The 14,487-nt window shown below is 35.5% G+C and overlaps 1 protein-coding gene across 1 annotated transcript in view; it reads right to left on the bottom strand.

The window, feature by feature from the left end:
- The window catches only part of RNF212B (ring finger protein 212B), a 68,308-nt gene extending 63,676 nt beyond the window's left edge, over positions 1-4,632 (bottom strand). Inside the window, exon 1 of the mRNA XM_051980480.1 lies at positions 4,386-4,632. Within this exon, the coding sequence (XP_051836440.1) occupies positions 4,386-4,542 (157 nt within the window). The 5' untranslated portion in view covers positions 4,543-4,632. The remainder of the gene's footprint in view (positions 1-4,385) is intronic.
- Positions 4,633-14,487: the final 9,855 nt, after the last annotated feature.

Genomic DNA, 14,487 nt, shown 5'->3' with positions numbered 1-14,487 from the left:
CTTTAACAAAGTATAGCACTCTTTTATGCTAAAAACTCTGTACAAAGTATAGTTATAGAGGACCTTTAAAAAATAATATTAAAAATATCTTTCTGTCTATTTTCAAGGCCCAACTTAAATAATACCTAGCCAAAAGCAACTGTCATGAAATAGAGATACATTAGAACATTTGCCGACAAATACAAGACTGAAGCAAGGAAGTCCATTTTCCCCACTATTATTTTAACACAATTCTGAAAATGCTAGTCAATAATCATAATATAAGAGAAAAGAAATTAAAGGCATAAAGACAGATAAAGAAGAAATAAAATTATCTCTATTTGTTGGTGATATGATGACATGTTTGGAAAATCCTAGGGAATGAGCAAAGCTACTAAGACAATTAATAATTTCAGTAAAGTTACAAAATAAATGCTCAAAAAAAAAATCAACAGCATTTTTATTAACATAATAATTATAAATCCCAAGAGGCAATAACAGAAAGAGAAATCCCATATCAAATACTTATAAATGCAAATATATCTGGGAACTAACCTAACAAAGTACACAAAAGATTTATTTAGACTCAATTTAAAGTGCTCTTAATGAAATAAAGAATAATTTAAATAACTGTAGGAATATTCAAGTCCTTATGGCTAAGTCATGCCAATGTAATAAAAATGACCAATTTAGCAAAATTAATTTACACTTTAAATACCTGACCAATTACTGAGGGGATACTTTATAGAATTTGAAAAAAAATACAAAACTAATTTGGAAAAAAGAAAAGATCAAGAATATTAAGGGAACAAACAAAACCAATGCAGACAAGATTAAAGCAATAAATTGGGATTTCAGAGAGGCCTGGAGAGACTTACATGAACTGATGCTAAGTGAAATGAGCAGAACCAGGAGATCATTGTATATGACAACAGCAAGATTATACAATGATCTATTCTGATGGATGGGCTCTTTTCAACAATAAGATGATTCAGGCCAGTTCCAATGATCTTGTGATGAAGAGAGCTATCCTTCCCAGAGAGAGGACTGTGGAAACTGAATGTGGATCACAACATAATATTTTCACTCTTTTTGTTGTTGTTTGCTTGCATTTTGTTTTCTTTCCCTTTTTTTCCTTTCTGATGTTATTTTTTTCTTGTGCAGAATGATAATTGTGGAAATATGTAATGAAGAGTTCCACGTGTTTAACATATATTAAATTACTTGCCATATAGGGCAAGAGGTGGAGGGAAACATTTTGGAACATAAGGTTTTGCAAAGGTGAATGTTGAAAATTATCCATGCATATGTTTTGAAAATAAAAAGCTTTAATAAAAGAAAAATAATACAAGCAAATACATCGAAGGTCAGCATAAGAAATTAAATGGGAATTTGGGGGTAGTTTTACAGAAGCTGCAGGCAAAAAGTCCAGTAGATGATACAGAAAAAGTTTAGAAACTCAATAATTCATTACATATATATGTATGTATAATATTGCATAATATCAATATAGTTTACATTTTAATACAATAATAATTCAGGTTTCTTCTCTAATATCAAAATAAATAAAAATAAAGTACTCAGGCTCACTACAGATACTGAAATATAAGCTGTCTTCCCAAACTGTGGCACTCAGTATGACATTAAAGTGTGACCTACCTCTTTGCAGCTGCCTCTTCCATAAAAGCAAAGAAGATGGATGATTAGGGGCTAGCAAACTATAGTCCAAAAGCCTAATCTGGCCCATTGCCTATTCTTAAATGGTCTCATAAACTAAGAATGGAAAGCTTGCAGCCATATAAAAACAGGCAGCAGGCCACAGATATGGCTTTCCGGTCATAGTTTGCTAACCTCTGAAATCAAATATGAAGTCTCTAGTCCCTTTCTAGCCTTTTTGTCTTCTGAATCTTCTAGGTATCACAATGAATAGAACCTAGCACCTGGAATTAAGAAGATCTGAATTTGAATACTGACTCATACACTTATTATGTGACCCTAAACAAGTTACTTAACCTCTCTGTGTCTCAGAATCCGCAACTGTAAAACAGGTATAAAAATAGCCTGTTATTGTTATTGTGAGAATCAACTAAGATAACATATGTAATGTGCTATGTAAACCTTAAAGTACTCTGTAAATGCTATTTTTATTTTTAACACATTACTCCCCTCTACTATAGCCAGATATATTGTACTACTTCCTATTCCAAACACAGGAAAGTACTATCTCCTTGTTTTTGCAAGGAATATACTCCCCTCTTGTTTCTACTTCTTGGAGTTCCTAGCATCCTTCAAGATTCAGCTCAGATGCTACAAGTTTGAAATTTACATATACACACTATTGAGTTTCTAGTGTTCTTTCCTAAACTAACATGAATTACTTTTGTATATAATCTGTATATGTTTATAATATATGTATATGTTGCTGTCACCATTGGAATGTAATCCTTAAGATATGTTTTATTTTTATCTTTGTAGCTTTGTTGCTTAACACCATGCTTGGTACTTAGCAGATGATTAATAAATACTTATTTTGATTTAGACCATGGATTTTTGACTTTTTTTGTACTCAATGCTTAGCACAATACCTGATGTGTAGTGAATACTTAATGTTTATTGAATGGTTGATTAAAGTCTCTTTTGCTAATCTACTGAAGCAGTTCTCAGAATGTTTTTAAATGCATAAAATAAAATATACAAGTTTTATTTTTTAAAAAGTTATCAAGTTATTTTTTTTTAAGTTGATGGATGCCAGATTAAGAACTCCTGATTTTAAAAGTTTTCTTTTTCTTTCTCATTTGAATCATTAATTTTGTCATCAAAAATTTGTTCTTGAGAATTGTTGATCCATCTATATCATTTTAGTCCACGAGACTCTACCTATTCTTTCTCTAAACTCTTTGAAATCTCTTCCTAGTCTACAAAGCATGGCACATTAAGCCATTATTTTCTCTGTTTCTCTATCTCCAACTATTCAAGATGATTTCTCCCAAGTTTTCTATTACTTTTACATAAGCAATTCTTATTTAGGGTCAAAATTGGGTCCAGAATAGTTCTTTCCTTTATGGTTCTTCAACTTTCTGAAGCTCCTATAATTGGTAGCTTGTCTATAATGTTTCATTTTCTTTTTAAGAGTCTAGCATGATCCAGAAAGAAGACTATGGGGACTGAATATGGATCACAATATAGCATTTTCACTTTTTTTTATTGTTGTAGCTTGCTTGCTTTTTGTTTTCTTTCTCATTTTTCCCCTTTTTTATCTGATTTTTTTGGTGCAACATGATAAATGTAGAAATAAGTATAGAAGAATTGTACATATTTAACATATATTGGATGAATTCTCCCTGTGCAACAGGAGAACTGTTCGGTTCTGCAAATATGTATTGTATCTAGGATATACTGCAACATATTTAACATATATACGACTGCTTGCCATCTTGGGGGGGGGGGGTGGAGGGAAGGAGGGGAAAAAACGAAACATAAGCGAGTGCAAGGGATAATGTTGTAAAAAATTACCCTGGCATGGATTCTGTCAATACAAAGTTATTATTAAATAAAATAAAATTTAAATTAAAAAAAAAACATATATTGGATGATTTGTTGTCTGGCGTGGGGGTGGAGGGAAGGGAAGGAGAAAAATTTGGAATATAAGATTTTGCCAAGAATGAATGTCAAAAAATTTCATTTATGTATTTTGAAAATGAAAAGCTATTATTTAAAAATAAATAAATTTATTTTGGGGGAAAAGTGTATAGGAATTGAACAAAAAAAAGAGAGAGAGAAAAAAAGGTGCAACATGATTTCAGAAAAGCCTGGAAAAACTTATACAAACCAATGCTAAGTGAATCCAACAGAAACAAGAGGGCAATATACACAGTAACAAGATTAAGTAATGGTCAACTGTGATGGATTTGGTTCTTATCAACAATACAGTGATTCAAGGCAATTCCAATAGATGTGTGATGGAAAGTGCCATCCACATCCAGAGAGAGAATTATGTTGACTGAATGTGGATCAAAGCATAGAATTTTCACCTTTGTTGTTGTTGTTTGTTTGCTTGAGTTTTTTTCTTTCTTGTGTTTTTTCTCCTTTTGATCTTATTTTTCTTGTGCAGCATGATGAATATGGAAATATGCTTACAAGAATTGCACCTATTTAACCTCTATCAGATTGAGGGAGAAAAATTTGGAACGCAAGGTTTTGCAAAGGTGAATACTGAAAACTATCTTTGCATGTATTTGGAAAAATAAAATATTAAAAAAAAAAGAGTCCAGCATAAGTGCTAACTTAAATGATAAAGATCGACAGTCTCACAAATGGACTTAAAAAAAAAAATACCCAGGGACTAATTATTCTCTGTTCCCAAGTGAAAGTTTTACTGCCTGAATTGAAACATATCAGTTACTCACCTTTAGTCACACATTTTTTACAGAAAATATGACCACAGCTGGTTACAAAGAAATGGGTCCCATCTTTCTGGAAGCATTGATTGCAGTGAAACCAATCCATCCTGGAATACAAGTTCAGAAATACATCAAAAACTAAAAATCCAATTTTATAGAACATTGTGCTAGGGGGGAGGGAGAATACAAATTTTAGATAATACAAAACCTTTATCTTAAGGAATTTAGATTTTAATAGGGAGATAAAGCACCAATACAGATAGCCACTATTCACAGTATCACATAAACATATTAGAAAATTACAAAAGAAACCCTATGTTTCTTGTTGGGTGTGAGAGAGCTCATTTTATAGAAGATGAGGGAAACCTTCTTGAAGAGGTGGCCTTAGAATTGAGATTTGTATAATGTCTAAGACAGAAATAATAGATAATAATATAATAAAATAATAAATAATAAACAGAAAGAGGGCTTTTAGGAATAGGAAATAGCCTACACCTGAAGTCACCAATAGCTCAGCTTGTTTATGAAAAAGAGAGTTGTGTTGTTTGGTTGGAATGTAGATCACATAATATCAAATGAAGATGAGATTCCAAAGGCAGAGAAGCTCTGAGTTTTAGATAATCTTTAAATGCCTGAGAAAAATGGGAGCATCCGAAGTGCTGGGGCCTGATCTGTGCTTACAGAGCTGTCATTAGGGTTGATACAAGTTCCTAGCTAACCATTTTTAACACTGAATTTCTAACACACTGAAATTATGGGCAGGGTCATTGATAATAATCAGCATAAATAGTCATCCACAACTGGTTATTGGCAGTCAAGAACTGACTGGTATACCCTACAGCACAAAATACTAAAATATTTGATATAATTTGTGTGCACTTTCTGCAGCACTATAGCTAAGTGCAAAACACACAGATTTGGAGCTAAAAAATCTTATGTAATGTCTCATGTATACCATTGTGAAAACATTTTATCTCGACTCTGCTGTGAAACTTTGGGCAAGTCACATTTATTTAAAAAGAAAAAAAATGAATTTTTTATATAGCCCTTTTCTGTAAGCTGTCAAGTTTTCTGCATCTGTTTCCCCATCTGTAGAATAGATGTCTTGGCCTAGATGATTTGGAAAAATTCCTTTCATCTCTCAGGCCTATGTTGGTTAAGTGTCAAATCCTTATTAGAAAATCAATTACAAAAGGTAATAGGATTTTTCCCCCAATCAATCCCTTAGCTGTATTGGCAGAACTTAAAAAGTAAATTATAAGGAGCCTTTCCGAAAACAGATAAAAATGTAACTTTGTTTTTTGATAAGGTGGTTTGGTTTTCTCAGTGAAAATGAATTTTCTAAACCAGAGGGGTTGGTGCTGATATGGAGGCAGCTGCCTGGGATTCTCGGAACTATAAAACGCCGTCTGTCCGTTACAGGTTATGAGGTCCCAGATGCAATTATGGAAAACAACATGATATTTTTTGAGAGGTTAAAAAACATGGGCCCATTTTCTAAGGTGGGACATCTGACAGAATCCATGGTCATCTACAGTAGACTTGGGGCGACTGCCCCCCACCTGAAGGATCTGACGCGGAAGGCGATGGCGGCTGCCCCTATCCCCGGAAACCACTCAGAGGCCGGAAAAGGCGGGAAAAAAATAGGTTGGCGGAGCCCGAGTGTGAGAGTCCGTCAGGTCTTCGAAGGAGACTAAGGGCAGAGAGAAGGAAGAGGAAGTGAAAACGAAAGCCTCAGTGCGCATGTGCACAGAGAGGGCTGGGGCACCTCGTGGCTCCGCCCACTCTCCTAGAATGGAGCGCTGCAATCTCTCTCCCTTAGTTACAATCTCCTTCCCCACTGGCGATGACGTCAGAGATGCTGTTCTGAGCTCAGTCTCCAGGAACTCTAGGAAGAGGCATTTTTCTACCAGTTTGTTTTCAGATTGTGCTGTAATCAACTCGAACCTGCTTGATTGTTAAATTTTCAGTGTGAGCATTCACACCTGGGAAATCCACAAACGATACAGATCAGAGCTTAATTTTTGTTCTGTTCATTATCTCGATTTAAGAAAGAGATAGGGAAAATGATAATAATGTAGGTTAAATTTTAACCTGAGTTTTGGAGAGCCAATTGGAGAGCACATCTCTTAGAGGGAGACAAAGATGGTCATGCAGTGTTATAACTGGAAGGGTCTCTGGGAATCATCTTTTATTTTAGAGACAAAGGAACAAACAAATCCTTGTTTGTCGGGTGGCTTGGAGAAATCGAACTAGAACCCAGGCAACCCACTCCAGTATACTAAGCTGTTTGCTAATTACCTCACTGCAGCTTTAAGGACAGTAGGAAATCATAAGATTCCTAACTAAAAGGGTCTTTAGAGATATCTAACACAGCTTTAACACTTCCCCCCATTTTTTCAGATGAGAAAATGAGCTCTAAATGAGTTGCCTAAAAGAGCACAGTAAGAAATCCAAGATTTTAACTCATGTCCTCTGCTATCTTTCCTCTTCACATAGCTTCATCTCATGTAGTGTTAATGTGGATGACATCTATGTGCTAGGCAAGTTAAACCACCACAACCCCCCAAACCTCAAAGGAGCCTGCAACTAGCAGTGCCCCCCCCCAAACCACTGACCCTGCTTCCAGACCTTCCCCCAGAAACCATCAACTGAGGGGAACAGCCCTGTGGAATAGAAGCCTGCTGAACTTGTCACCACCAACACTCCTGGCCAACTATCACCACCCGGCAAGTAAGCCCAAGAGCCCTGGTCATAGCAGCATTCCGATGCCCCAGACAACTGACCTAATTTTTTAGCCTAGCACTGGCAAATTTCATCCAAGGAGGCAATCCCCACAGAGAAGGAGCCAGCCATCTAGAGCAACTGCCAATCAACTGCCCAAGGGAAGGGCAGGCCAACCTAGCTGAAGCAGCAAGACAAGGCAAATCGACCTGGTGCTGTTTACTGGATTGCTACTTCCAGCTACTGACCAGCTACCACCAATGGGCCTCTGTGACCTCAGCACTCACAAGTACTGAAAATCCTCCAAAGAAAGTTCTCAACCCCAAGGTCCTAACAAAGGTGTAAACATTAGAAACAGATGGTTTTGTCAGCAGAAAGAATATGCATTACCATCTGCTTTGTTGCTGTACCCTAAGGAGCACCAGACCTAACTTCTAGCTGAAATTTCCTATGTGTATTGTCTCCCGCATTAGAATGTGAGTTCCTTCAGATCAGGAAGTATCTCCCTTTTCCATTTGTATCTCTAGTTTTTTGCACACGGTAAACACATGCCTGCTTTTTCATTTATTCATTAAATACAATAAATATTTGTGAAGTACCTGCTATTTACAAGGTACATAGAAAGATCAGAAAAAACAACAGTTCCCAATATCAAGAAGTTATAATCTAGTAAGTGATAAAATGGTCACGCAGATGAACTATAATACAAAGAAAAATATAAGTGCATGAGAAGTTTGAACAAAATGCAATAAGAGTTGAGAGAAAGAGGACATCCAACTGGGGGGATTGATGGCATAGGTATTATTTAAGTTGGGCCTTGAAAATAGACAGAATTTCAATACCTGAGTATGGGGAAAACATCATTGAACATAAAGGGATATACCTATACAAAGACACTAAAATTATAAAACAAAGGAAGCAGTGATTCAATTTGGATGAAGCATTGAGTATGTCAAGGTGAGTAGTACCATTTAAGGCTGGGAAAGTAGATTGGTGGTAGATTCTAAAGGACCTTGAAAATCAGTTTGAATTTTAATTAGACAAGGAACTACATTAGATTTTTGATAGAAAAGTAGATTAATTTGGTAACATGCTGATTAATTTAATACAGCACACTAGATGTAGAAAGACCAGTTAGAAAACTATCATGACTTATGAATGGAAACAAAATTGATACCCACATATTTGGGAACTTGGTCAAACAAATTGTGATTAATGAAATATTTTTGCTTCATAATTAATTATGAATATGGAAAGTATAGAAAATTATGGAAAGACATGCCAATGGACGCAAAACAGATGATAAACAGAACATTACAATTCTTATTACAGGAGAATTAAAGGAAGGAAGAAAAAATAACAAATCAAAACTGAATGCTATATGATTATAAGGAAGATGTTTGGCAGCTCCCTCCCTTTTTTTACAGAGGTAAGACACTTTAAGTATGGAAAAGTCAGATTTGGTTCATGTTAGTTTTTCTGAATTGTTTTTTTTCTTTTTAATTTTTAGATATAAGCAATTTTTTTATAAGCTTCTTTAAATAAAAAAGGGGATTATATAAATGATGGGGAATAAAGTAATATAGAAACAAAAACTACCATTAAAACTTTGAAAATAAATTAAATAAATAATCCAAGTGACAGATAGTTAAGGTCTGAACTAAAATGGAAAATGGGGAGCAGATACAAGAGATACTGATTTGCCCATTAATTAGATATGGAGTAAAACAAAGGGGAAGAAGTAAAATATGACTTCTAAGGTTAGAAGCAGTATATGTGGAAGAATGATGATACCATTAATATAAATAGAAAAGTAAGGAAAAGAAGTATTTAGAATGAGAAAGAGCATTTGGCTTTGCTTTAGCATAAGTTAACTGGCTCTATTCTCTGTGTGTATATAAGTATGTATACAAAATGTATACCATAATAGTATATTATTATTAATGTAATCATATATGTATATGTGTATAGATAGGTATAGATAGATATGGGAGGGAAGAGAGAATGAGAAGGGGGTGGGAGGAGGTAGAATGCCAGTTCTGAAATGAGACTCATCTTCCTATGTTCAATCTGACCTCAGACACTTAGTAAGTGTGTGACTTTGAACAAGTCACTTAAATTGGTTTGTCTCAGTTTCCTCACCTGCTAAATCAGCTGGAGAAAAAAGTGACAAACCACTCCAATTATCTTTGCAAGAAAACACCAAAGAGGGTCATGAAGAATCAGATGCCACTGAAGGAAAAAAAAAACAACAAGTAATGCCCTTAAGCATATTCCTTTTAGTTATTTCCATGATGTAAAGCAATCTCACTCCTGGGTATGACAAATAAGGAAGTAAATAAAGTAAGCTTTAGAAAAATTTTGCTTCTGACCCTATAATTTGAAAATAGAATTCTAGGCTGTGTGAAATGACGTTTAATGAGACTGAAGATGAAACACCCTACCTACTTCTTGTTACAAGGTAATAGACTTAAAATGCAGAGACATACATTATTACATATGGCCAATGTAGGAATAGATTTTTTCCCCTGGATTATGTATATTTGTTATAAGGGTTTTACTTTTTTTTTTTTTTAATTGTTTAGTGAGGGGCAGTGGAAAAGGGAGGTAATACATTCTTTTATAAATAAAAACAAATGATCAAATGAATGAATAAAAAAAGTAAATAAACAAATAAATAAATGAAAAATAAAGCACTGATAGCCATCCACAACAGAAAAGAGAAAAGGAATGAAGTATATCCACAATACTCATTTGTCCAATGTTTACAATAGTCCTCAAGGCCAACTTTTTGGTTATGTTTTTCTCCCCTTCCTACAAATTACCCTCATTATTAAGATTTCCATCAATTGTTTACTTCAGAGTATTATTAGTTTTCACTTTCAGTAAACCCAAAAGCTTAAGAAATTACATTATGAAATATATTATGAATACTGAAATGAGAGCAGAACCAGGTTCTCCTGAATTGGTAGGTTAGGGGTTATAGATAGAATGATGATAAGAAAAGCCTAGTGATAAGTTTAAATTGGGTAGACAAAGTAGAGTTTTTCTCAGTTAATGAATCTTCCCGTCCTTCCAACACACTGAACATGTTTTCTGGTTGGTTCTGTTCCCCTGAAGCTATTAGCATGACTGGATCAGTTGAATAGAGCTAAGGGCAGTAGACAGAAGAATAATTTACCAGGATTTTTGTCTCTGGTGTCATAGAAGAGATTCATCATCATCTCCAAAAGAGCGTGAATCATAACAAAACAAAACCTCAGGATTATACTGTCATGTCAGAGACATAACAGCCTTTAAACTTATGGATTTCTCCCCAAAATATGATTTTTTAAAAAATGGGTTAGGGATATTTCTTCTTCTTTTTTTTGTGTTTTTGGCTTGTGTTCTTCCTGATCACACCCGTCCCATTCCCCTTTTTCTTTCACTAAATCTCTCTCTCATCAGGGACTTTCCACAACTCATTCTCACTTATATCCAACTCACTTGCATGTCATGGAATCATCTCCCTGTTATGGTTCTCTTTGAGAATGGAGGAGAAACTACAACTCTCTTAGGATACTTAACAGAAATAGGCTTATGGGCATACCTCAGAGATATTGCAGGTTCAGTTCCAGACCACACAATAAAACAAATATTGCAATAAAGCAAGTCACATTAATTTTTTGACTTCCCAGTGAACATAAAAGTTAAGTTTATACTATACTGTAGTCTAGTAAATGTGCAATAATTTTATGTCTAAAAAACCCCAAAGAATGTACATACCATAATTTTAAAATACCTTATTGCTAGGGAAAAAATTGCTAATCATCATTTAAATCTTGAATGAATCTTAATTTTTTTTGTTGTAGAAGGCTCTTGCTTCTATATTGATGGCACCTGACTGATCAGAGAGGTGGATGAAGGTTGGGATGACTGTGGAAATTTCTTTTAAAAAGACAACAGTGAAAGTTGTCAAATCTATTGACTCTTAGAGGCTATTGTAGGATTATTAACTGGCCTATCAATATTATTGTGTCTCAGGGAATAGGGGGACCTGAAGACAGGCTGGTAGGTGAAGCAGTTAGAATGCAAACAACATTCATTAATTCAGTTTGTTATCTTGTATAGGCTGTTAGTGATGCCCCCGAATAATTATAAGACTAATATCAAAGTCACAGATCATCATAACAGATATAATAATAATAAACAGATAATTAAAATAATTTTAAATTTTAAAATATTGCAAGAATTGCCAAAATGTGACAATGTGTGAGCACATGCTATTGGAAAAATAGACTTGCCAACCTTCAGTTTGCAAAAAACAAACAAAAAAAACAACCAACCCCCCCCCCCCAAAATCCCCAAAACAATATATGCATAGTGCACTAAAATGAGATATGCCTATATTCAAGTCCATAATTCAGTAAGCCAAAACCTATTTGCCAATCAGAAAATAACCTCTGGAAACTAAAGAGATTCCAGATTACTGCAGTGTTTGCCTGTGACACATCTCTGTGTGTGTAGTATATGTGGACAGGTGTGGGTATAGGAAACAGAAATTGTGGAATGGAATCATGGGATGTTTTTTTCCTCTTGTGAGATATTTAAATCCTCAGATTATTAGAGAGGATAAAGAGCCAATTCTGAAGCTAGGAACCTGGCTTTATATAATGCCTCTGAAACACTAAAATTATAATTATAAAATAGTTGTAGAGCTGCAATAATAGATTGAGGTTCTTCACCGGGGAATTCCCTATTCTAATACAATCATAAATGCAATCGTGAATTTTATTTATCCTTCTTTTTTCCTCATCTAATATAAGTGATAAGTACAGGGATCACTCAAAAGAGAGAAATGGATAGACTCTATAGTTTGTTTTTAATAATGACCGTAATTAACCATGGGCAGCTAGGTTGCATTACAGATGCAGAACATGGAGCCTAGAGGAAGGGAGACCTGAGTTCAAATGTGACAAACATGAGCTGGGTAACCCTGGGCAAGTCACTTCACTGTGGTGTTCTCTTCTTTAAAATATAATGGTTCTCTCTGAGTAGGTTTCTTGGGGAGGTTTTCTGGAGGCAGCCTTAGTTTCAGTTGAAAGTAATAATCACTCCAAATGCAGCCAAGTTCAGCTCTTTTATTGCTTCCTCCAAAATAGCCTGGTTAGTTTTCTTAGAGACCTATCTCTCTGCTTGGTTCCAAAAGCTCTTGCTGTTAATCTTTTGCCTCTGCCAGCTTTGGCTTCTCTTCTTCCAAAGGTCTCCAGCCAGCACCAAGGTGAAAGTTGGAATGAATCTGTCTCCACCTCCGACAGTGAGCTTTTGTGTCTCCCAGAGTCCTCCTGTGTCTGTCCCAGAGTGCCCTTTGCCCCTGGGAGCTTCTTGCTTATATGAGCTCTCTAAAGGTGTGAACACAAGCATTGTTTCTATCAGTTCCACTTAGTACCTTGTTTCAAGTTCTGGCCCATAACATCTCCTTGTAAGATCAGATCAATCATACTGAACCATGCTAAATTAGATAATTATTGTCTCTATCAACTCTAATGAGTTAACAGCTTGTAAAGATTCTAACACTTCACCCTGCTTGCCTCAAGTCCCTCACCTACAAAATGAGCTGGAAAAGGAAAGGGCAAACTACTGCAGCATCTCTACCAGAAAAGCCCCAAATGGGGGTCACAGAATCAGATATTACTGATGAAATGATCAAATGGCCTTCCTTTCCACCTCGGGCCAGCAGAAGAAAGTTTGCTCAGCTAGATTGGGGGACTTCTTTTGCACATCAAAGGGCTGGCTCAACAATGCTCTTAAGGGTATCTGTTCCCGGAGGGTGGTACCGAGAGGGTCGTACCCTAAACCATCTATGTTAAAACATCTGCCCAGGTGGGATTTCTCCTCTTATCCTGTAAAACCCCCTATCTTCCTGTTGTAAAATGCGAATCACAGATTAGAATGTTACAAGCCAACAAAAAATGTTTATAAGGCTGTCTTTAGTTCTGTAAGGTACAGAATTCAATCAGAACTCCGTCCCGAGCTTGGTACCAAATAAATTCTAAATTTTCCTCATTGCGTGTACCTGATCTAAAATTATATTATAAAGCAGCAGTCACCAAAACCATTTGGTATTGGCTTAGAAATAGATTAGTTGATCAGTGGAAAAGGTTAGGTTCACAAGACAGAATAGTCAACTATAGCAATCTAGTGTTTGACAAACCCAAAGATTCTAAATTTTGGGATAAGATTTCATTATTTGATAAAAACTGCTGGGATAACTGGAAATTAGTATGGCAGAAATTAGGCAAGGACCCACACTTAACACCATATACCAAGATAAGATCAAAATGGGTCCATGATCTAGGCATAAAGAATGAGATTATAAATAAATTAGAGGAACATAGGATAGTTTATCTCTCAGACTTGTGGAGGAGAAAGAAATTTGTGACCAAAGATGAACTAGAGACCATTACCGATCACAAAATAGAAAATTTTGATTATATCAAATTAAAAAGCCTTTGTACAAACAGAACGAATGCAAACAAGATTAGTAGGGAAGCAACAAACTGGGAAAACATCTTTACAATTAAAGGTTCTGATAAAGGCCTCATTTCCAAAATATATAGAGAACTGACTCAAATTTATAAAAAATCAAGCCATTCTCCAATTGATAAATGGTCAAAGGATATGAACAGACAATTTTCAGATGAAGAAATTGAAACTATTACCACTCACATGAAAGAGTGTTCCAAATCACTATTGATCAGAGAAATGCAAATTAAGACAACTCTGAGATATCACTACACACCTGTCAGATTGGCTAAGATGACAGGAAAAAATAATGATGAATGTTGGAGGGGATGCGGGAAAACGGGGACACTGATGCATTGTTGGTGGAGTTGTGAATGAATCCAGCCATTCTGGAGAGCAATCTGGAATTATGCCCAAAAAGTTATCAAACTGTGCATACCCTTTGATCCAGCAGTGTTTCTATTGGGCTCATACCCCAAAGAGATACTAAAAAAGGAAAGGGACCTGTATGTGCCAAAATGTTTGTAGCAGCCCTGTTTGTAGTGGCTAGAAACTGGAAAATGAATGGATGCCCATCAATTGGAGAATGGCTGGGTAAATTGTGGTATATGAATGTTATGGAATATTATTGCTCTGTAAGGAATGACCAGCAGGATGAATACAGAGAGGCTTGGAGAGACCTACATGGACTGATGCTAAGTGAGATGAGCAGAACCAGGAGATCATTATACACTTCAACAACGATATTGTATGAGGATGTATTCTGATGGAAGTGGATTTCTCTGACAAAGAGACTTAACTGAGTTTCATTGGATAAAGGATGGACAGAAACAGCTACACCCAAAGAAGGAATACTGGGAAATGAATGTGAACTATTTGA

The sequence above is a fragment of the Antechinus flavipes genome, chromosome 2 (genome assembly GCF_016432865.1).
Source record: "Antechinus flavipes isolate AdamAnt ecotype Samford, QLD, Australia chromosome 2, AdamAnt_v2, whole genome shotgun sequence".
NCBI lineage: Eukaryota > Metazoa > Chordata > Mammalia > Dasyuromorphia > Dasyuridae > Antechinus > Antechinus flavipes.
This window is presented reverse-complemented; position numbering and strand designations above follow the sequence as displayed.